The sequence below is a fragment of the Mycteria americana genome, chromosome 3 (assembly GCF_035582795.1).
Source record: "Mycteria americana isolate JAX WOST 10 ecotype Jacksonville Zoo and Gardens chromosome 3, USCA_MyAme_1.0, whole genome shotgun sequence".
In the NCBI taxonomy this organism is placed as follows: Eukaryota; Metazoa; Chordata; class Aves; order Ciconiiformes; family Ciconiidae; genus Mycteria; species Mycteria americana.
In genome coordinates, this window is record NC_134367.1 from 64,027,409 (window position 1) to 64,045,729 (window position 18,321).

An 18,321-nucleotide genomic window follows, 5' to 3' on the forward strand; every position below is an offset into this window, starting at 1 on the left:
TGCTGGTGGTTGGAATAGAGATAATGGGAGGCAGAAATTCCTATTCTGACTTTTTGTGCAATGACTGACTTTTCACTTATTTTCTCTGTTTTCTTCTAAGAAATACCTATATATGTGCATTTATCCATTTGTCTCTCCATCTGTCCATCCATATACATGCACTCCCTCATGCACATCTTTTACAAGCTCTTTGAGCAGTTTCATAAGCCCGTGTCATTTACTTCGTAATACCTAAGGAAAAAGTGAAAAATACTGGCCTTGTTGCTGTACACATCAAATTATTAGCTACTTTCTTGGGTTTGGTAAAAAGCAAAGAAGACCTTAAAGGAACCTGTATTGATTTGATAATTCGGCTGCATTACAAACTCTCCATGTAAAACACTTGTTATAGAAAAAGCAGATTATTATAGACAGTATGCATCACAATGCATTTTAATACTGTCACCTTCTTCTTTAATAGGTCTATGGAAATGCAAGATCTAGCCAGTCCTCATAACCTTGTTGGAAGCAGTGATGCGCCGGGTAGTTCCAAACTGGATAAACCTAATCTCAGTAGCACATCAGTTACAACAAATGGAACAGGAGGTAAGTATAAGACACTGCTGGCACATAGAAAGTTTTGGCTAGTTTTTAGTCATACGCGTTTTTTAACATAATTTCAAGGATGAGCATAAACCCATTTATAAACCCAGCAAGAATTATGAAAAAATGGCAGTCATACCAGTGTAAATCTACTAATTCCAACAGCACTTTTTTGATTTGCACCAACTGAAGTAAGAGGCAGAATGGTGCAAAGATGAAACAAGGAAAATCTTGGAATGGTTGATTTGAACAAAGTGTTAAAGGTTTGGTTATACCTGTTGGTAACTTGCAATCGATTGCATTTTCTGCGTCATACTTCATTGCTGAGTAATAATTTACTCTTATACCCTGAGCTACACACATTTAGGTTAATTTAAAATCTCTGTCAAAAGAAGTGCATCAAAATTAGGCTTAGGTAATTTTATACATGATGAACATGCTAATTCAATTTCTTGGCAGGTAATGAAAGTTTGTCATAATGAGATTTTTAGCTTTTCCTCAAAAGTAACTGGTTATTACTGCTGTATCTATTACTGTAGGGACAGCACTACCATGCAGCTACAACACAGATGATCCAATGCTTTCAGATAATAGATTCTGCCATGGCTGAACTGGAGCTGTAGGAGGCAGGGTCCCACATTTTGAGATGGAGTCCTGTTCCCATTAGTGTCCATGAGAGTGACACCATGGCTATGAGTCAAGCTAGAGTTTCAGCCCTCTTTTTTGTTTATACGTTGCTGTCTATTTTAACAGTTGGCACCAAGAAAATTTTTTTAGTTTGTTCTTTCTGGCCACAATGTAAAGCATTTTATTCACTTATCCCTATTTAAAAAAAAAATCTGTCAATGTCAATAAAAAGTGTATGTGCATGTGAGGGTAACAGAGCTCTGCAGAGAAGGGCTCAACTAGTAAGGTTCAACCTATTTATATTTTTAAATAGAACCCTTATTCTGGCATAAAGAGAAGGGAAAACTTCAAGCATACCATTAAAGAACACTAATAACTAGATGCCTCTATATTATACTTGCATAAATAAGCCAGTTAAAATAATACTCATAAAAACAATACAGTGCAGTTTAAAGACTTGGCTCAAAGTGCAAAAACACTTACTTGCCTTGAAGATTATTCACGTACCATGAACAGACACTGGGACAATGAACCGTTATACCATTCCTGTTCTCAGGAGACAACATGACTGTGTTAAATACTGCAGACTGGTTGCTGAGTTGCAGTACTCCCTCTTCTGCAACAAGTATGAGAGACGCTGGTACAGTGCATGTGTGTGGTGGTGTGTCTCCGTGACTGCTGTGTAACATCTCTCTTGGTTTGCTCTGTTCTTTTGTTATGCTGTTTGAACATTTTCATGGGGTTTCCCCCCCTCTTTTTTTCCCATCCCTTCTCAGAGGCCTTTCCTACAGGCAGAAAGCTGGTAGGAAGTTGCAATAAATAGTTATCTTACCATACTTTGAAAGCCATTTGATGAGCAAGGAGAGTTTAACCCCCTTAAAATTAGCTTAACTGTTGACATGCTCTGAGAGACTGGGAGAGCCCCATGGTAATCAACATTGCTGGGAACTGCCAGTAGTCAGCATTGCTGAAAGTCAGACCAATGGATTTTCCACAGAATGCCCATTTGTTTTTCTTTTATTTTTAGGTACAACATTGCATGATTACCTGAGCACAAATCAAGGTTGACATCATTGTTACTACTCCTACTACTACTTTCAGTATTAATTAAAGCTTATGTCTAGTGTGCCACTGCATGTAACTTTCCACATTACAAACATTTGGCCAAATTTTCCAAGCCGTTGTTTTCATTTATGAGTTTCCTCTCAAGTATTATTAATTGTTATGAGTTATAATGATAAATAATAATTATATATGTGACACTGTTGCAGTACATATGGGATTAATCGTAGGTGTAAACATGCATCACCATGACTCTCTACACGGGTGCTTAAGCTGTGCAGGTTTGGACTAAAGAAGGAAGATCTCAAAAAGTTTCCTTTTAAAAAAATCCTCAGAGTTAGCTTGCCATTTGTAAGCAACATATCCAGAGAGAATTTACCCCCCAAAAAGTTCAGACTTAAGCACAAAAGATCATTTGCACTAGAATACCTGATTCCATGTGAATGCTCCTGCTCAGTTACAAGAATTTAAGGTTGAGGAAGGACTGAGCTAACTTAAGTCTGTCACCTCAGTTAACTGTTCAGCATGTTCAGATAAATGTGGAAGGTAATAATTTAAGTACTAATTATCAGTAGTGAGGAAATGTAATGTGAAAGTCCTTGCATTACTTGCATTAAATCTGATTTTCCATAAGCAGTAGAAGGTTTAGATCTGTGCTTCTAGTTGGGTGTATTCCTAGGAAAACCCTTAAGGCTTGCTAAAAGAAAGAGGAAAATCGTTCCTGTGACAAGCTGCGTGGTTTATTGTTTTACATGAGCTTTTAGTCAGACTTGTTTGCTCTAATAGCTATTGCACTTGCTTGTCCTGCTTCATGCGTAGTAGTAGTATCTGTTGCCCTTAAAACTCTGTGTTCATTTTCTTAGGTTCTTTAGGAAAAAAAAGAGGTTGGCAGAGTAGTAGTCACGTTGGTCTGCTAAGTCCTTTCATCAGGTGAAGAACTTACGTTGTAGAAGCTGTTGCCTGTTGGGAGCTGTATTCTGAGTTTGTCTTAGAATAATTAAGTTTGGAAGGGATCCCTGGAGGTCAGCTGGGCCAACCCCTGCTCAGAGCAGGGCCAACTTTGCTGTTAGATCATGTTGCTCAAGGAATCGTCTAGTCGAGTGTTGAATATCTCCAAGGTGGAGGTGCCACAGCCTCTCTGGGCTCCTGTCCCAGGGCCTGACTATTCTCATGGCGAAGAATTTTTCTCTTCCATCTAATCGGATTTTTCCCTTGCTGCAGCTTGTGTCTGTTGCCTCCTGTCATTTCACAGGGCACCATTAGAGAAGAGTGTGCCTTTGTCCTTTGTCATCTTTGCACCTTCCCATTAGATAGCTGCAGGCAGCAATTAGCTCTCCCCTCAGCCTTCTCTTCCTAGGACAGAACAAGCCCAGCTTCTTCTCTCTGTCCTTGTACATCGTATACCCCAGCCCCTGACCATCGTGGTAGCTCTACTCTGTTAGCATGTGCAGTCTTTGGCTGTTAGCATCACTCAAATGTATTTCCAGCTTGAGATTGCTTTTCATTTTATCTTACGCTTTTATTATTTGATTATTACTCCTCCAATATGTAAAAAAAATTAAAACGAATCCAAACTTTAAAAAATAGAATATTGAATGTATAGTCGTTAAAGTATTCATCCAAAATGCTTGTTCAAACTTAGTCTTTGCATTATGTCTAGAGCGGTTGCCATAGTAGTATCAGAACCACACTTTATCTCACATGCGGGAAACATAGGGATGATTCTGGGCTTTTAATTGGTGTCAGCTTTTATTTTGATTTCAGCTTTAAATGTTCCTGGGGTTTTGATCTGACGTTAGAATTCTTTGGGTTTTTTTTTTTAGTTAGCTTTGTGCTTTTTCCCCCTTGGTTTAATGAAATGCAACATAAGAAAGAAAGGTAATAGTCCAAATGTCTAGCTGTCTAGCTACACTGAGGAAAGACCTTGATGAATTCCTTACTGTGATAAAATCTGAATGTGACAAAGTAGGACTGTTTAAAATCAAGCACATATAAAAATACTTTCTATGTGTATTTTTCAACAAAACACAGTGCCAATATGATGTTTTTCCTCAAGTTAAGTACATGAGAGAGTTTCTTTTGTTTTAGATCCTTTTCTGCTTGACAGGGAGAGAAAAAGATGGTGACTATTGGTGCTGATGGAAGTGCACTGCAGCTGGCATTATCCAGAACTAGATACAACTCTAAAGTAAACATTTCAGTTCATTACTGAAGTTTTTGTTAAATAAAACAGTTAGGCACATAACTTTCTGGATGCAATACTGAGCATAGGTTTGTAGCTCAGTATGGGCAGTAGTGGAATACCTTCTTGAATAGAAACAGATAACGGTGCTAAAAAGTAGGTTTTTTCATGTAAGTAGATGTCCATACCCTGCAGAGAAGGGAGACATGCATCTTAGAAAGTAAAATATGACCAAAGATCTTCAGAGGGGAAAATACAAATCTTTCCATCTCAGTATGATTTTTCATTCTCCTACTGAAGTACATACAGACATCTGTATATAGTAATCAGAAAACAAATTAATTTAGTTACTTTTCATGCCTCAGGCAACAATACGTGTTCCACATGACTGAGAGGCCTGAGGTTCAGTGGAGGCAATTGTTCTGTGACAAATGACCCTTAAGCTTTTTCTTGAGGTATATTCTATTGAGCTGATGAAAATAAAGTCACATCTTTCTCATCTAAATAGAGAAATGGGAATGGTTGATTACTCTTATGAATGAATTTGTTCATTTTGTGTAATTTTTGTCACAGCTTTTTTTTTTAAATCAGAAGATAATAGCCTGAAAAATGACAAGGAGTGCACAGCCGCTCGAAAAAATGTGGCTAAAATTCTTCGCTGATGATTTCGTATTGAATTAATATCCTGCTGCTTGCAGGGAGAATGTATGGGTGTGGCAGTTTTATTGAAGACAAACCATAATGAGAGAAGTCTACATTTAAAAGACACACATTCAAATATTTTTTAATCTCGCCCAGTAAATGGAGAGATACAACTGTATAACTTGTGTAAGAAAGTGCTGCTTGGTTTCCGTAGCACTGGGGCACCGGCGACACGGCAGGGCACTCTCCCTGTCACAGAGACCAATACATCCCGATTTCCCAAATGCTCCCTACTTGACGGGTGTCCCTTTGAATTCAGCGTAGGTCACTTGTGCAAGTGTAGACATCTGCAGCATCCCGTATGACTTACTGGGGCAAGATCCCTTGAGCGGTGTGACGGGAGGTCGGGTGAGGTATCGCAGGAGCGGTGACTCACGCCGGGCCGGTCACAGGCGGCTGTATCGATGGCTGTGCAGTTCCCCGTGAGCTCCTCGGTGTGCTCACAGGCACAGGGAGGAATAGCAGAATGGGTCTGTAGGTGGTGTTTTCCCGTGAGAAAGCCAAACCCTTTATTTAGCTCGTCCACTACCTTTTCATCTACAGACGGTAAGAGGGATGGCGAACTCGAGGGTAGCTCAGGCTGTATTTGGACTGGATCTCCCTCTGGAAGTACCTCTCTTTCTCAGCTGGACATGAAGGGAGATTAGTATGCACCTAATTTATATGCTTAAGTTAGGTGACTTGAATCTGAGCCATAGTTTGTAAATACATTGCCAGCTCCGAACACGAAACTGCCCCCCTCCCCTTACTATTGCCAGTGAAGTCAAACATGGATGCAGTGATGTTGACAGAGGAGAGCTTTGGTCAGCTTAGCTGATGTCCCTCAGAGGTGTCAGGTAACTAGCTGGCAGAAAATGCCTTTGCTTGGCATATGTTAGACCTGCTGGGGGGTTCTGCCAGCCCGGCTGTCACAGCAAAGGCTTCTCCACAAATCCCAGACTGCGTCCTTGGAATTTCCGTACCTGGCGTATGACCACAGCAGTGGCCCATGCAGGTCCTCATTGCCACTTCGCTCTGCGCCCCCGGGCAGCGACCGGTCCTGTGGTATCTATAAGCAAGTTGCTGGTATATGTGTGATAAATGCTCACACAGACCCCTAACTGACCTTCGCAAAGCAATTGTGATAATATTTTGATGGTTTCCACGTTTGCCAGTCAAACATCTAATAAAAGCTGCGGTGCATTCTGTACCACTGTGTCTTGCCACATCAATTAGAAGGGTGGTTCCCAAACTCCATTACAAAAGTCCATGCCAGATGGTCTGTTCAGGTGACATACTAAACTATAAAGTCTAGATTGCCTCTGTGGTGCTTTCAGTTACAGCTCGGATCATAATCCGTAAGAAGTAATTTGAGTTCAGAGTGGACCCAAAGGTTCGGTAACCTCTGAGTTAGAAGCTGATTTGTCGTGGCTGTCGTTTGTGTCCTACTCCAGTTCTTTTGCTTTTTGTCTTTCAAACTTCTCTCTTCATTTATGGAAAATTGCTTGTTGGTGACCTAGCTCAAAAAGCCCCCCACAGACTCTGTAAAAGGGGAAGGGGAAAGGCAGAATGCTGGCACTGTGAAAGTAATTTGCTTCTATACGAGCACGAAACCATATTATTACTATTGTTTCACTTGTCAGGCAAAACTCTTTTTGTTATGTGCTACATCGCTTGACAGCGAATGTTTCTTTCCTCTCTGCTACTCTTAGGGAATTGTCAGAATCAATTCGATTTATGTTGAAATCTCCCCAGAAGATATTCCAGTTGCTAAAACCAGTAGATAGACAAAAGCACAGATAAAAAGCTATGTAGATGCATGGCCATTCCAGACGGAGCAAGTGCAGATTGTCTCAATACGGTGGTAGAGGGCAGGTCGAAGCTATTGCACCGCATGCTTGTTCTAGCTGGACTACCGCTGGCGAGGCTGGCGTGAAGACTCCAAGAAGTCAAATCTCATGTCTACTTATTCTTCTATGTAGTGTCTCTTCTTGCAGTCAAAACAGAGCCCATGAACAGCAGTGAAACAACAACAACAACTGGAGATGGATCGCTTGACACTTTTACTGGGTCAGGTAAAGCCATAATAAGATCACGTATTGTTAGTTGCACATTAATATAGCATTTAATAACCTTCACTAATGAACATTTCACTGCATGGAAGCAATCTTTAAACAACTACAATAAAGTAACATTTTAATACATAATAATAATAATAATGATAATAATAATAATAATAATGACAGCATTTTCATTTTTGTAAATGAAAATCTAGTTTTCATGAGCTATGATCTTAAGGAAGCTTTAATGATGCCTAAGACGATTACTGTATGCAAAAATCTTATTGTACTGTAGATTTTTCTCAGTGTTAGTCTGGTAAAATCTTAGGAAGTAAAAAAATGGGTTGTATTTGTAACAGCCATTCTGATTTGTAAAATTTAAAATCTTAAGGGTTATATTTCAGTGCTAATATTTTTATTCCTATCAGCAGTGTGTTAGTTTAAACACTGACCAGATTGCCATAAGCTACTTTCTTTCCATGAAAATGGAGTCTATATTTTACTTTAAATAATCATAAGCTTCAGTTACTTCTTCCTAAAAAATTCAAACAAACAGCAATTTTTAAGTAGATTCCTATAAATTATTAAAAGGTGACGACCGATGGAAATGTACATATAATCTGCCTTCTAATCATTAAGCTGAATCCTGCTGATAATAATATTAACAAGGAGAGGGGGGAGAATAAATTTTGCATCTGAAAATACCACTTCAGTGATGGCCTGACTGAAATGTCACTGAAGCCAGGAATCGCCACTCCAGACTGATACTGCTATTACTTTGGTAGACTTAGGTAGTCAAGCCCTATTTAAAATATTTTGGAAATCACAGTGTTTCTGTGTAATGGAAATATTTTAAAAATTGAGTTTATGTTTCTGGAATTGTTTTTTAGGCATCAGTAAATGCAGATATACTCTGAAGTATTTATAACAAATTCAGTGCCTGAAGAAAAGGTCTTTTGTGAGATGTAAAGCAAGTGTCTACTATTTCTGATTAGAAAAAATGAAAACATTGTCCTCATTATGATTATACTGAAAGGAACTCCATCAACATAAAGTCTTACAAGTTCCATAAAAAAATTAATAGTCTTGGCTAAAAAATAGCGTTTCTTTTTCACTTTGTTGTTACTCTATCCTAAAATTGTATTAGTAATGATTACAGATTATACAATGTCCAACCATCTATATGGTTGTGTCATTGTTGGTGAAATTTTATCAGGTTCTGCCATGTATTTAAGACATCTGAGTTGGATTCCATGTGTAAAACATGGCTAAGACAACATTTTCATGAAGGGGTGCCAAAAATTGCAGCCTCCAGTTCAGGCAGAGATAGCTAAGTAACAGCTTGATTTCCCCAGGTGCCACTCACCCGTTAGCTTCCATTGACTTCAAAAGAAGTGTTGAGATCTCTACACTTTGGAGATTTGGAAACAATCAGTGCCTCCAAAAAAAGGCAGGAATTTGAGCCTTACACAATAATTTTTGTCTGTTAGCCACCTGCATACTCGAAAGAAATATGAACCTGATTCTCAGTTTAGGCCACAAACCCAAGTATTAAATGAGTATGGTCATTCACAGCGGGAAATCAATAGTCTGCCTGTCTGGGCGATGTGCAGTCTTCCTCTCCAGAGCGAGACGCAGAGCTGCCTTGGTAAGGCACTGAGCCTTTCATAAAGAGTAAATCCATTACTTTCACGCTTGCCTTTTACTGGTACTTGCAAATTGGACAATTTGGTTGGCTCAGTTTTGGGGAAGAAGTGCTAAAGAACACTAAAAACTCCCTGAAAAAGTATGTCTCTGACTTTTTAACCTAACTGGTTATTTGGGAAGTTTAATGGGTTGCCAAAGACAATAAATACTGACTAGTAGAAAGATGTCATTTCAGACAAACCAGCTGCAATTGAAAATAATGCATAACAAAGCCCAACACTGAACAGTTTGTTTTTTCCTAATAACCAGTGACATACGTGTGTTATTCCCAACTGTGACAAGGGGATAATGCTAGTACTTTCCTGCAGCTTTCAGAGCACCTGTGGGCTCATTTCGTGAGGATGCCTAGCCATATAGGCCACTAGCAGGGATATCACCTACTCTTGTCTTATACAAGCATAGGTCAGAAGGACTCGAGCATCCTTTGTTGAGTAGGGAAGGATTTAGGTATGTTATTAAGTATTTTATGAAATGGGACATGGGTGAAAAGAGAAATCCTTGTGCTGAGACCCATTTGAGAGCCTGCCATGCAGAAATCCTCTCCTTCAAATATTCTACCCATTAAAATTGATTTCCATGCTCCAAGGGCAATCAAAACCCGTGACGTGTCCTGGAGCCGAACAGAAGGCTGAACGAGCCCTGTGGGGTGTAAAGTAGCCAGCTCTGTCCCTACTGACCAGCTGTAACACAGAAAGCGATGGTCAAACAGACTGTGCGAGGTATAGGGCAGGAGAGACAGATTAGGCTTCACAGGTAACTGTGATGAAGCCCGATTTTTGATTGAAAAGTTGAAAACCAAAGCACATAGATCTCTTGAATTTAGAGTGGCAGTTGCCGCGGTGGCCTTGCCCAGGCCGTTGGGCAAGCTCCTGCTCAGGGTGCAGCTCACGTGTTGCAGCTCACGCTCAGTGCTCCGGTCCCTCCATCCTGCAGAGCTGCCCCTGGGAGAAACCGTGCCTCTTGGCAAGGTGGAGAGTCACGTTGCGCACCCCTCTTCCTCCTCCTTTTTCTTCAAAGAATGACAGTTGGTAATTAATATCGGTGTACTCAGTTTGGAGCTTTGTGCTCCTGCAGCAGACTCCCATTGGGGTGGGTATTCACAGGATGTGGAGAGCTGAACAGCCTTGAACTGAGCATTTTCATACTCTTGAATTTGCTGCAGCTGCTGTCCTGGGAGTGCATGCATTCTTGTGTTTATATTGCTTACAATACTGGATTAATTTGAGAACTGTTTATCATTTCAATGGAGCGGCGAGAGAGGCATTTGATGTCCTCATCATCCTTTTTACTTAGTATTTATTACACACAAAAAGGATAGAGAAAAAAATTTCTGAAGGCTGTAAAGGCGAAGTTAGGAAGCGCCACTGCTGTATAGCCTCTGTTTGGTCCCCTTGTGTGTAGACATTGTGATATTTTATTTAAACGAGATCCTTTTAACCTAACCTCTTTGCACAGAATTTTCCAGATGCGTAACGAAAAAATACAAAATTCCAGCCTGTGTTAATATACGGAACCCAACACATGCTATCAGAACAGTTTATAGTCGTTTAAATTCTCCACATCCACCTTGGCCAGTTGAGCTAACAGGGTAACTGGTAAGAGCTGGCTGTCAGCTTCTTGTCCCCTCTGTGAATCAATGTTAGTGGGGACTGGAATACACCCTCAGCGCTGTAGTGGGACTTGAGAAATCAAGGGCCTTATACCTGCCCTGAAGAGCATTCTTCTGGTAAATTCAGGTAGTGAAGTCTTAGAAATATTTGCGTTTTTCAGAGAAGAAACAGTTTTGATTTTGTGTTTAATATAAGCAACATAAAGCAGTGTTTAGCCCTATTCATATAAATGGCTATATAACGTGGCACAGTTATAAACACCATAACAACCTGCCTCCGCCATCTCCTCCGTTGCCAACAGCCCTCAGAAGTAGAGTTAGGAGGCTATCCAGCAGTGAAAGTTGTTTTGATAACCCTGAGAATTACCGATCTGATCTGTGAGATGCAGGCATAGTCCACAGGCTCTACTCAGTTATAATGTTCTCTTATGGTCGGTCTTACACCCTGTGTTTCTCAAACATCTCACAGTTTAAAATGTAGTGCACAAATCAGTGGGACAAGCTACCAGAGAAAGAGTGAAAGGAACAGACTTTTTAGTTTGAAAGGTACACAATTTACTTTGGGGGCACTTGCCGCTTTTTCTCTCTCTTCCCTGAAACCGGTAGTATCATCAGGGAAATTGAAAAAAAAAAAGGGAAATTTAAAGCCAGACACATTCCAAAAGTATTTTATTTTCTTGTCTGAATTTATAAAATAAGGTATATGCAGAAAGAATAAAAAAGCAGGCAGGACAGTTTTTGCTGAAAAACATTAGGTTTTGATAGCTCAAGTGATTTAAATGAACAGTCATTCATTTTTGGTAGTTTACATCAGGTGAGGTGGATTGGTAAATGTACTTTAACTAAACTGATTAATCAAGTGAGCTGTCGTCCAGCAAATGATCAGACAAAAAGTGGAGCAGTACAGGCAAAAAAGGTCCGACAAGCCGATAATGGATCACAAAAGTTCCTTGCCCTGAGAATCACCAAGGTCACTCTGTTAGCTATTGCTTGTCTTTAGAAAGGTCACAGGGACACAACAGGGAAGACTAATTACTCTTCAAGTCTTAAATAACTGAGAGCATCCTTTAGAGTTCTATGGACTGATTGTGTTGATCAGTCCGTAGACTGATCTATGGACTATGGATCAGTCTATAGCTGTAGGTTGGTCTAACTCTGGGAATAGCTGTATGCACACCTAGTGGATCACTCTGTGGATTGAGCTTAAACCACGGAAAGGCATTCTCAAAAAAAAAAGAATATCCACGCAAACTTAAATTCAGCAGACTTCCATCACAGGCAAACCCTCAATATCTTTTCAATCAGCAACTCTTTTACGAAATCTGGTGGCACATGTTCCAAAAATTATTATCCAGTTCTTCTTAATTTTCAAGCCATACTCCACTGCACATTTTAAAAAGAAGCTAATTGTTTTTCTCCTACTGTATTTTCCTTTTAAATCCTACATGTTCTAAATGCATTTAAAATAGCTTTAAAAATATTAAGTTCTGCATATGTTCAAAGCAGTAGATCTCAAAGACGTTAATTAAGCCTGGATGTAGAAATACATCATGTTTCATAAAATAGTTAGGAACCTAAACCTATTTGTCACTTATATAATTCTGAAAGTTCATTTCTACTACCATTACGAACAACTCAGGAAGAGGGTACACTTTGAAGTACAGCTATGATTGATTAGACTAAAGAAATTCCAGTGCTTCATTGTGTACTACTTCAATCTTTTGAAAAGTGAATGAACAGCAGATGGCCTAATAAAGACACTCTGTATGTTTGCCTGGTATGGATTTGCTCTGAAGGGATTGGTTCAACACTTTAGAGTACATATATTTGGAATACATCTGTCTTAGTCAAGACAGATGGCTAAAGGAAAGAGAAACTTCCAAACACTTGGAATTAATCCAGCGTGAGCACCGCTTCTGAATGAAATTTTAATGGGATATGACCATTGTTCTCTTAGCTTTCTTGGAAGAATGCAGCTGTGGATAGTATAGACATACACATTTTGGTGGCTACTGGACAGGACTGTTTATGCTTACTTTTGAAATAAAAATATTGTTGTTAGTGGCTATGTTCTATTTGGCCTGTTGATAAGGAATGGTGTTTGTTTTCTAGTAGTCAATCCAGTATCTTCCATCACCTAAGCTGACGAAAATTAACCACGCCCATATAAAATGTATTTTTCCTACCCAGTATTAAAATTAAACTTGTTAATGTGAGACTTTAAAAGTATGTGTATGTTATTTCAATCCCGTGCAATGCCATATGTTAAATCACAAGATTCTTTTTAACTACTGATTTTAATACAACTTGCAAATTTGAAAGATCTATGGTGTGTGGATCAGATTATGTATGAAATTGCCTCTGCAATACATTCAGAAACATGTGAGTCAAGCTGAAAAAGCATGACATACCCATACCAACTAGAGACTTCTGTACAATGATGAATGATTTGGGAGTTTTTTAATTTTTATATTAAGACGTTGCAGTTCAGGTGACATCTACTTTGTTGCAAAGCTGTCCATTCCAATAAGCGCCTCTGCTAATGTTGCTGCATTAGTATTCAGGCGGTTTGGCTGTATTGGTCTCATGATGTTTCTAACTGCTCTACTCTTGTTTTCTGTTTTGCAGTAATAACAAGTAGTGGCTACAGCCCAAGATCAGCGCACCAGTACTCTCCGCAGATATATCCCTCCAAGTTAGTGTCTGCACCTCTTCTAGTCTTTTATAGGGAATTGACCTTGGCTGCAGGCAGTTCTGTGGTTTGTTGCAAACAAGTGTTCATCAGCAGAAGAAAGAGAGAGAAAGGAAAATACTTAAGCCTCAGTACTGATTCCATTATAGTTCTCTCTCCAACTTTTTTTCCCTCGCATGACTGCGGAGTAAGATCCTACTCTGTGCAGTACGGCATTAACTGCACAAGAAATACCTTTGAATATCTGCACACACAGAAGGAAAAAATCGGACTCTTACGTTCTCAGACATCAGCATCTTAACGGTGCTGGCAATGTATACAGACATATTTTGAAGAAGACAATTTATATTTAGAAATCACAATTGCATGTGCAAGATGCGTACTGGGGGGTAAGCCTGTCACAGACCCTCCCAGCGCCAGCATTGCCAAACGCTTCCAAACATTCCACAGTCATGAACCACCCTTTCCTCCTCCTTCTCCGGTATCATAAGATTTAAAAATCAAATAAATTGGATTAGCTTTTAATCTCATTTTTTTTACTTTTAAGCCAAGGGGCGTTGTTAGGAATAGAAAATTTCTTTCACATTTTTTTGAGGAAAACAGACTCTTGGGCAATCACATGAATCCAGGAGTGGGAACTTTAGGAAAAAGCACCGAAGATGTTATATGAAACTGCTGCAGCTGGCAGGCTATTAGTTTGCTTGTCCTACGATCAGTCTTGTGCACAAGGGTGCTTGATTCCAGTATGCCATCTATTTGTTTCCGTGTATTTGCTACAACTACCTATGTGACTTTGATACAGAGAAAACATTGAAACTGTAGCTGATTAGGCTTTTTCAAGTTTCCTTAACAAATTTGCATTCATATGATGATAGTCAATATTTATTGATACAGAAAGTAGATGCCTGAACTAAGAACAGTCCACCTTATTCCACTTAAAACAGGTTTTGGCAAACTGTGTCTGATACTTTTGGCCAAATACATTACAAGGTTTAATAGAATTTTTAATCTACTGTAATAATATATTGGCATCTAAATTAATGAGTAATCCTTTTCTGATAGTAACTGCTGCCAACTGTACTGAACTAATTAGGAAGAAAAAATAAAAAAAAATTGGAATCTGAAATTTAGTCATGGCTTTTAATGGTCAGGTTTCAGTTAGTGTAATTCTGCAGAGTGTGTTTATTCAACCCTTGGTCCATAAAGTCTTATTTGACTTACAAAACAATCCAAGACAAATGTTTCTCTGTATGTTTTTGCAACTCTGGAGGGCAAAAATTTTAAACTTGATTTTATTCAATCTCTCTATAAACCCCCAGTATTTATAAATAAAAGACCATTTTTATTTCCATTCTATTTTCCTAGCCCATATTTTCCGAATGTTTAAAGCCCATCTGGTTACCAAAGTATTGCTGTCAATATTTTTCATGCTGCTCTCAATGGGCACAATCCATCTCCCATTGAAGCCAGAGGCTAGATGTCTGTTGAAGCAGAACCATACACAGAGGACATAATGTATTAGCTTTAATGTTCACCTCTATATTTCCTTTATTCTTCTCGTCCAATTTTCCCTCCACTGGATTAAAAAAGCATGAGGGCTTTTCTGATTTAAGCAGGCTGATCTCGGCTCAAAGGGGACAAATCCATAGGGGAGAGAGGGGACAAAGCTGTATAGCGGTGGCACAGTCCACCTGGAGCTGGACACAGTAGCTTGAGAATTAAATTGTAGTGATGGGACAGGACACTGTGCCCTGGGGAATGTGAGCCAGAGTGGTTTTCAGCTTATTTCAGTGGGTGATGGAATAAATCCCAGGAGAGGAACAGTTGGCAGAATAATGAACTGCCTTTGGACATCTTTAAACCTTTTTCTTTACTTTATTGCTTGAATCAACATACAAAGTATTTGTTGCCACAGTAATGCTATTTTTCCTAATATTTAGGCCCTATCCACACATTCTTTCTACACCAGCAGCTCAAACAATGTCTGCCTATGCCGGACAAACCCAGTATTCAGGAATGCAGCAACCAGCGGTCTATACAGCCTACTCACAGACAGGACAGCCGTACAGCTTACCCACTTACGGTATTTGACCTCTTATTACTTCACCTCACGTAGACATAAGAGCAATGCCGACGTGAACGTTTTTTGCTTTCTTTTTTATTTTCCCAACTGTAAGAAAATATTTTAAAGAATCAGTTGAAAATTAATTTCTTATACAGATTTGGGTGTAATGTTGCCAGGCATCAAGACGGAAAGTGGGCTCTCGCAGACCCAATCACCACTGCAGAGCGGGTGCCTCAGTTACAGCCCCGGGTTTTCCACCCCGCAGCCAGGCCAAACACCCTACTCTTACCAGATGCCAGGTGAGTAGCCACCGCCGTCAGGGCTCATCCCATCTCGCTGCTGCCGACGGCCCCCTCTTCCCATAAATACATATTTATGATGTATTTCCCATTCAGTTTTGTGAACTCCGGCAAGTACGCTTGTCAATGACAGCTACTTTTACCTCTAAAATTTAAAGCTAAGTATTTTTTTCCGGTGCTGGTATGCATATATGTATTCATTTTGGCTATCTGTTAATTTAGACCTGTCACGCAATGCAGTCCCTATCTGCACCTTTATTTTTTCATGGGGTGAAATCACATGGCAGGACTGGAAGCATTTGTTGTATTTATTAGCACACACAAATCACTCTTCCTTGTTTCCATGTGTCTGAGTATGACATCATTTGATACTTGTTTCTCTTTGGATTAACATAATTTGTCAGAATTTCTGCTTAATTCATATTTATTCTTTCATGTATTATTCAATTATTAATGCACTTATTACCCTTTGATCATTGATAACCTGCTTTATTTGGGTAATTTTTAAGCTTCTTATACAACGGTTAATCTTTTAAATGTTACAAATTACAATATGAATCATCTGACATGTTGAAAACAAGGACATGCCTCATTACGGATCGATTAAAAACACCTGGATCATTAAAATATTCTTTGGAAAGTTTTTTGTTTCATAAGGGAACATACACTAAAGTGTTAGAACCTAGAAATGAAGGCAAAAGAGAAAAACAATATTTGAGGAGAGGTGAGACACTGCAATAAATTGAAAAATGCTTTCTCGATCGGTGTAATGACTTACTGCCAATACCTTCCTTGCATGGTGTGAAGAGGAGTGTATGCCTCTGTGTGTGGAAGTAGCAGTTGATTTCTTTTAAAGGTTCATTACAACGTTTTATTGTTTAAACAGAAAATAAAAGTTGTTTGTTCTTCTGATTCATCTATATCTTAACATGGAATGTTGTATTTAGAATTTTATTTTGATTCACAAGCAAGTTCTCACAGTTAATTGCATTTTTAAATTTTAGGTTCTAGTTTTACACCATCGTCCACTATTTATGCAAACAATTCTGTTTCAAATTCTACAAACTTCAGTAGTTCACAACAGGTATGAATATTAACATTTTTGTTTGTCAATTACAAAAGGATTTATATAATTCCAATGATAGTATGTTATTTTAATTTAGATGTGTTATGTTGAATCAGACTCACTGTGGTTCAATGCTATTTTCTGTGCAAAGCAATCAAAATCCCAGTGGAAGCCTAGTTGCATCTTTTAGCACTTAAATACTTCAGCAACCTCCCTGTAGTCTTTTAGCAAATATCCTTAAATTAAAAAATGTTAAATATCCTTAAATTAAAAAAAATCTAAACCCTCAAAACTCTTGCAAAAGCCATATGATTGCACACTTAGAAATACTTAATGGAAAAACCACTCGTTACTCCACTTAATTAAATACTCTGCTGCCTTTGCTGTTTTAGGATTATCCATCATACACAGCTTTTGGCCAAAATCAATATGCACAGTATTACTCAGCATCAACATATGGTGCATATATGACCTCAAACAACACGGCTGATGGCACTTCATCGTCAACCTACCAGTTACAGGACTCTCTCCCTGGCCTGACTAGTCAACCAGGTACAGATCTACATTCAGGTGAAAACAATTTTTGTATTTTATTCTGTACTTGTATAAAGATAAGATTTCCATATCCACCTTGTTTGAATATTGACGTTTTAATCTCATGCCTTTCAGAAAACTATCATGCAAACCAGCCAAAATATGTGCTTTTTTTGGTTTAGTTAGGAAACCTGTCTAGTTTGTTTGTTAGTTAAATAAAGCTCTTTGCAGACTGAGATGGTCGTTAGTGGAAGGAGTAGGCCCGAAAGAAGTTACAACAGTCTGGTAGGGATCTGTTAGCACTGAAAATGGTACATTAACAAACCTTTAGTGAATTTTTAAATAAAAGTTCAATGAGCTCTCCTATTACGGACAGTGGAACATTCCTGTATCCACCTACATGTTCTGAAGTGTTATGTAAAGAATTTAAAACCAGATACTCTTGTTCATTTAATTATGCCCCAATCATGCTAGCAAGACTACATGGGCTTTATTCAAATGTATACAAGCCGTGCTTGCTAATTCACAAATTTAGGCAACTAAGAATAGAGCAATCGGTTATTAGCACAAATCGCTCTAAAAAAATAGCATTGTAGTAGCTGAAGTTGCAGAAGGAAAGTTCTCAGGAGACGTGAGGAGCCTCCCTTTGCCTGCCCAACTCTGCCCCCTCCTGCACACCCACCACAGCACAGGGGCTTGTCAGCCAGCTGTATGCCCGGGGCTCCTCTGCTGGGTAACGGCAGCTCTTCATTTTTTCTCGTTATCATTATAACCCAGTTCACGGTCATTTACCTGCTCCGTTCTGTGTGTTCTGCAAACACAAATGTTAATATGGATTTCTTTTATTTTTTTTTTCATGCTAGATTTCTCCGTTCCTGAAAATCTCACCAATTTATTTTCCCCCATTTAATATAAATGGGACTAAAGTAAAGAAAAGTTAAAATAATGTATTTGAAATCATGCATTGTATAGTGCAGAGCTAAGAAGATCTTGATGGGCTAGTTTAGGAATTCACAGCCACAGTCAGACGAGTGTGGTATCCTTCCTGGGTGAACAGAGCCTGCTTTTTCATGCTCACTTTCCTGTACTAGTTCTATTATATAGGAAGTTCTTCAAGATCTAGCTCAGTATTATGTCATATATTCATAACCTAAG

The 18,321-nt window shown here is 38.9% G+C and overlaps 1 protein-coding gene across 7 annotated transcripts in view; it reads left to right on the forward strand.

The window, feature by feature from the left end:
- The window catches only part of EYA4 (EYA transcriptional coactivator and phosphatase 4), a 161,187-nt gene that overhangs the window by 106,790 nt on the left and 36,076 nt on the right, over positions 1-18,321 (forward strand). For 4 of the 7 annotated variants that reach the window (XM_075498771.1, XM_075498768.1, XM_075498770.1 and 1 more), the window contains 8 exons: positions 461-585; positions 1,766-1,834; positions 7,117-7,209; positions 13,139-13,205; positions 15,143-15,285; positions 15,423-15,566; positions 16,571-16,650; positions 17,025-17,202. In XM_075498771.1, coding sequence (XP_075354886.1) covers positions 461-585; positions 1,766-1,834; positions 7,117-7,209; positions 13,139-13,205; positions 15,143-15,285; positions 15,423-15,566; positions 16,571-16,650; positions 17,025-17,202 — 899 coding nt within the window. The remainder of the gene's footprint in view (positions 1-460; positions 586-1,765; positions 1,835-7,116; positions 7,210-13,138; positions 13,206-15,142; positions 15,286-15,422; positions 15,567-16,570; positions 16,651-17,024; positions 17,203-18,321) is intronic. The other 3 variants (XM_075498772.1, XM_075498773.1, XM_075498774.1) reach the window with 2 other exon arrangements.